At 39.1% G+C, this 6,443-nt stretch overlaps 1 protein-coding gene across 1 annotated transcript; it reads right to left on the bottom strand.

The window, feature by feature from the left end:
• Positions 1-5,882: 5,882 nt before the first annotated feature.
• LOC142162947 (uncharacterized) lies at positions 5,883-6,215 on the bottom strand. The gene has a single exon (XM_075220177.1). The coding sequence runs from the start codon at positions 6,213-6,215 to the stop codon at positions 5,883-5,885; it is 333 nt and encodes a 110-aa protein (XP_075076278.1).
• Positions 6,216-6,443: the final 228 nt, after the last annotated feature.

Raw genomic sequence — 6,443 nt, 5'->3', positions numbered from 1 at the left:
AATATCAAAGTGAGAAGTAAGGGACGTGATAAGATATGTGATCAACTATTATTCTGGGTAACGCTATGTAAAGTTCACTCTTAACTTCTATTGAATCATTCGATTTCAACATATGATTAGGCTACCTTAGGGATTCAAATTCTTTTTTCGAATGAATGAGAGTTCCTTAATCAACCTAATAACATGTCCTATGAACATATGCAGAAATACAGTGAATGAATGATCTTTTGAAGAACGCCTCTCGACTATTCTTCTAAACTGGGTTAATTAATAACGCTATAAGCTCTTTCGATTACCTATGAGAGGCGTAAAATCAACCCAAACAATATGGCATAATGCAAATTGCAGTAACATTTCTCTTTCGATTAAAGTAAAACCACAATTAGCCTTGCAATTTAATTAATAACTCATTCAATGAATTGGGGCAATTAACATGGAGTAAAACCAAAAGTAATAGTCAATTCACAACATGTGTCGATAACCCTAAAAAGGATTTCTCAATATTGGAGAAATTATTGATCACAAGAGTATTAGAAGAACAAGAAGACATTACAATTCTAAGAAATCTAATAAACTTCTGTTTTGTATGAATTAGATCAACTATTTCTCGTCTCCGTTGTTTCTTTGCCTTCGTTTCTCCAAAAGTTGCGCAAAAATTCAAGATGCCATGTTTTTAGACGAGCTAGGCTTCATGTAGGTCAAAAGAAGTTGCCTCCGAAATTACAAAAATAGGTTTGGAAAAAGTTTTCGGAACTGGAGGTGCGTGGCCGTGCACCTAGAGGTGTGATCGCGAATAGGGTCGTGCACATCTGGCATATTCTGCTTTACATGCGCGCTCAGGTGCGCGCTGGAGGGGTCTCGGGTGCGCAGTCGCACACCTGGGTAAGCCTCCTGCTCAACTCTTGTTTCACCCGTTGAGTGCACTATTATCCGTTGATCCCCGAACACTATCCCAACTTAAGCCTTGGGCTTTTACTCAGACTTCAAAGCTTCAAACTAGCTCAAATTAGCTCCAAAATCTCATCGTAACTCGGAATCGCTCCTACAAGGCATAAACACACACTCAGTGCAAAATAATACCACTTGAAGCTCAAAAACTAGTAAAGTGTAGTGAATCAGAGTGCAATTAATAGCCAAAATACACAATTATAGCCTACCATCAACACCCCACACTTAAACCATTGCTCGAGGATGAGCAATTAAACTACACTTCACCTAAAATATGGCCTTTTTCAACAATTCTCATGACTTATAACACCAAGAATCTTTAAAATAGATTAAGCACAATATCATAACATCTTAACCTCAAGATTTAACTCCAAAGCACCATGCCTTATTTATAACCCGCTCACTTACTCTAACGCAAAGGTCAAGCATTAGCTTTCCTTCGTGAATCCAGTGTCTTCACACAAAAGTAGAGAGTAGTTCCATACACAATAGACATTAAGAACAATTAGGAACTCAAGATAGAAAGAATTCACTCGCTCTTAGAAACAACATTCATATGCCATAAAAGATGAACCATAGGCTTGTCCTTAGTGTACTACTCTACTAATTGAGTTCATTCAGTCAAGGATCAAGTAGGACTTTAATTGGTTTATAATGTAGGCTGCGGGATAGGTAGGATACATTTAGATATAAGAGTAACTACATCTCCCTAAGCACTTTAACACATACAATTTACCTTTCAAAATTCCACACTTATGTCAAACCATTACTCCACCTTCACATCAATATACATTAAATCCTACTTTTTAAAGCACAATTACAACAAGAGTTATCACTTATCATTGAATATTTGCACACAATACAACTATATATTTTTTTCTCCTTTTCTCTTTTTTTTCAAGTCAAGTGACTCTTACTTTTTCAAAACATTGCACCTTTCTCCTTATTTTAATAGTTCCACTCAAACGCCAAACCAACCACCCTACACTTCATTTTTTATAAGTTCACAACTATTCAAGTTCTCACAAGAGGTGAAAAGGTTCAAATATATGGTCAAGTCAAACAAACGGGTAAGGCTTGTACTGTGGTTGCCAAATAAACATGATTACAGGCTCAAATGGGTTAACTAAGATTCATAACAATTAGGCGGGTAAACATATATCATTGGCTCAACATAGAAATGCCTATATCATTTCCAAGACTGAATAAAACTACTATTTTACTTTGCACACACATGGGGCAAGTTCTAGACATCAAATACAATGCACAGAATAACACAAAACCTCTCTCACACATGTCACATAACTTACTCATGATCTGACTCATTAGAATACTCTTGTCAAAGAAGTTAAGAAAAGTTAAGATCATACAATTTAAGTTACTTATACACGAGTCAAAAACTGAGCCTAAGCGTCACAACTAAAGCACTCACTATTCTCAAAGCATAATAGAGTCAAGAGATATTGCCTACCATTCGAATCATAGCTTGAGGTTCCTACTCCTAACCAAAATAAAAACTAACAACACCCGGTTCAATCAAAACCTTTGAAAAAGAACCGCGGCACAAAGAAAAACCAAGGGAAAATTAATACACTACCTAACAAAAGAAAATATTTTATCTTTTTTGTCGACATTAATCCCTCAATAAACCTGTCAAATAATATTTATCGTCGGGACAAATCGAAAAATTTAAATTTTTTATGGTTTTTTTTAAATATTATATATCTAACTACCAACATGAACTTAAAGAAACTAAACTAATCAAAAGTAAAACTAAAACTAATACACTAACATACAAATATCTCTCGCTCCACACTTTAAATGGTGGCATGTCCCCATGACACACAAAGAAAAATGCAAAGGTGAAAAGAAACTCCCCTGAACAAGTCAGTCTGTGTCCGAGATGGTGCCGGGGTCCAGATGTCAAGCCCGGCCAACTGCACGCAGCCATGCCATGATCTTTTTCTCTGATTTGGAATTCTATGTAGCAAGGGCGTCCACTCGAGCTCCCAAATCAGTGACGGAAGTACACGTCCTCATCATCTCTTGCTCTAAAGTGCTCATTCTTGTATCCCATCCACCGCCTAAAGGTTCCCCAACACCCTGCTCATGCGGTGGAGAAGCATCGACATCCTCACTGTGCACCTTATTGCCCTCGTCAGGCGCATAGGATTCTTCACTATCCGCCTCAGCAGGCCCAGCAAGTTCCTTCCCAATTACAATTTTATTAGCCCAGAACTTTTGTTCGCGCTTGACTTTCCCGTCCGTGGCCCTGTTTTCCGGCACTCGTACCTCACTGCATAATCGAGTGATTAATTGAGGGGAAGAAGAACCCATACCTTTGCACAAGACAACGAATGGTCATCTCGTCTTGAATGACCTGAGCCACAACAAAATCGTGGTCATTGATGAAGCACCAAATCAGAGCAACCCGGGGACCATTCACCTTAGTGGTGTTTCATGAAGGCAACATGCAGTTATTAATAATGTAGAGCCAGTACTTCCCTTCAAATGTAAGCGAGGCCGAGTGAAATTTGTGCCCCTCCTTTAGCCACACTACCTCCTTGTCAGGTACACAAATGGTTGCAAAGAACAAACTCCACATGTATGGTTTTCTGCTGTACGTGGCGTAGTAGTCACCTGTATCAGGGTCCTCCACATATTCAGATAAATGATAGGCCCTTCAGATGGCCTCTTTAGAGAAGTCCACTCTCTTCCTCTTGACTGTACAGAGATGATCCTCATGTTCCAGGCAGTTTGCATAAAACTCTCGAACAACCAGTAAGTTTGCCTCATCCGGTTCTTCAAAGAATACCCCCAAGCACCGTCTGACCAATTCATTATACACTCTATGACAATCACTTTGGAGAGACCCAATATCAATTCCCCTCTCCGGTATGGGCTTCTTGCTTGCCTTGTTTTGAAATCATTCTTGGACTTCCTAGGAGACGAACTTGTTTTGATCATATGGGCGAGAAGATGTTGAAGCCCGTGACTGGGATGTGCTCGCTTGACCACTTGTGGAGGCACCTCCAGTTTTTCTTTTCTTGGATGGCGCCATAGTACATGTAACAAACTGCCAACTATTAGCTAATGAATCACATGGCGAACCAAGAGAGGATACTCAGACTTCACCCACACACTTGGTCACAAAATTACACCCTCAATCTCATTGTGGCATTTTCACAAACATTTAGTAGGCACATTAGGTTCTAACCTCCCACAAAGCAATTTTATCCCTAATTAGACAAAGGATACACCAATGTCATACATAGCCACTATATGGTCGTCTCCATGGTGAAACTCGACTTCTACCCACAAGAAAAGGAGCATAAAAAGAAAGAAAACAAAAACAAAAATCTGCTACAACACAAGCAAAATAAAACAAAATAAAAGCTAAGAAAAGAGAGAGAGAAAGTATCTCACATACTTGAGGGGAATCTGGAGAGAAAACGCGTGATGATGGGTGAAGGGAGAAGAGTAGGGTGGTGATGTGGTGGTGTTTTTCTTACAAAAACTTGATGATGCCTTAAAAGGAAAAACTTTTTAAGGCGATGAGAGAGGGGGGGGGGGAGAGATCCGAAATTAAAAGGAAAAACAAAAACTTACCTGATGCGCGGTCGGGTCACACCGTGCGCGACCACGCATGTTTGGCAGTACTTGGTGAATGTGCGTGGCGGGGTGCGCAGCCATGCACGTTCCGTATTGGATGACGTTGCTTTTTGCGCGACCATATGCGTGAGGTGCCTCCTCAGGTGCGCGGTCGCGCACGAATACATTGAAAAACACCCTTTTAGATGCCTTAGTCCTTACCTTTTGCGACATATACCTTCCTGCACCTAAACACATCATAATATACATTAATTTCTATCTATTCTATACTATAAACAAAAGTGAAAAATCTAACTGTGAGCACCTAATTTTTGCCCGACATAGAAAATTACTCCTAAAAATAATCCAAAAATAATTTAATTGTTTTTATGAAATTTTAGGAGTTTTTCTTTTATTTTTGCATTGTTCATGCATATTTAAAAATGTTTTAAATCATAAAAATTATCAAAAAATATTTTATCTCTCATTTAGTGTGTTAATTGCATTTAGAAATTAATCATAGGTTGAAAACATGATTAAAATAAAAGTCATTTAATTAATTGGCCAAAATATGAATTTTTAACAAAGTCAAGGAGAGGGGCTGCCAAGTTTTCAGTGATTTGGGCAAATATTCAGCGGCCCAATACCGACAAATACCCGCCCAATCCATAGCTGCACCCAGTCCAAATCAGTGGCCTCAAGGATACAAAACAGCGTAATTTAGGATAGAAACTACGTCGTTTTGCCTCCCTCGCTTACTAAAACCCCCCTCTCCCCAAATCCTAAAAGGGAGAATAAACCTCCCCCTTCCCTAGTAAAAAATCCTAGCCACCTATAATTCACTCCCTTTCACACAAGCTCTCATCTCTCTCATTCTCTCAGGGGAACGAACGGACCCTCTCCCAAAGAATTAAGACCTCACATACACACACACGACATGGAGATCTCACCCGCGGTTGGAAAGTAAAAATGCACGACAAATTTTAAACATGTAATAAATCAAATAATTAGGCCAATTATTAATAGTAAAACCACGGAACTCGGGAGTGCCTCACACCTTCTCCCGAGTTAACATAATTTCTTACCCGGTCTTCTATATTTGCGGACCATAAATAAGAGTCAATTTCCTCGATTTAGGATTTTAAAATAAACCGAGGACTTGGGATACCATAATAATTATCCCATGTGGCGAATCTAATTAAATAAATAATTTCATTTTGAATAATGTCACTTTAATTGGAAAAACTCCATATTCCCCGGGAAAAGGAAGTGTGACACTAACTAGTAGAAGAGTTAGAGGTAGTTTTGAGTTATAGTCGTCAGCTTGACTCAATCGGGCTTCCTCAATTGATTTTGATGCTCGAGGATTGTTGAGCAACTCCTCCAGCAAGATATGGTTTTAGCCTGTGCCCATTCACTTTGAAACTCTCCGTTCCGTCCATGTTCTGAATCTCAATTGCCCCATATGGTGATACATGTTTCACCACATACGGTCCCGTCCATCTAGACTTAAATTTTTTGGGGAACAATATGAGTCTACTTTTATACAGTAAGACTTTGTCCCCTTCATGAAACTCTTTTGGCTTAATCAGACGATCATGCCACCTTTTAGTCTTTTCTTTGAAAATCCGCACGTCTTCATATGCCACTAGTCTAAACTCCTCCAATGCATTCATCTACGCCAACCTGTGTTCAACTACAAGAGTAAGATCAAGATTAAGCATCTTAATTGCCCAATAAGCTTTATGTTCTATCTCAACATGTAGATGACACGATTTTCCATACACTAATTTGAATGGCGAAGTCCCTATGGTTGTTTTGAACATAGTTCTGTACGCCCATAGAGCTTCCTCCAACTTTACAGACCAATCCTTACGAGAAGAACTAACCGTCTTTTCAAGAAT

Source organism: Nicotiana tabacum, chromosome 8, assembly GCF_000715075.1.
Source record: "Nicotiana tabacum cultivar K326 chromosome 8, ASM71507v2, whole genome shotgun sequence".
NCBI lineage: Eukaryota > Viridiplantae > Streptophyta > Magnoliopsida > Solanales > Solanaceae > Nicotiana > Nicotiana tabacum.
Note: the sequence above shows the minus strand (reverse complement) of the source record. Positions and strands in the feature narration are given on the sequence as shown.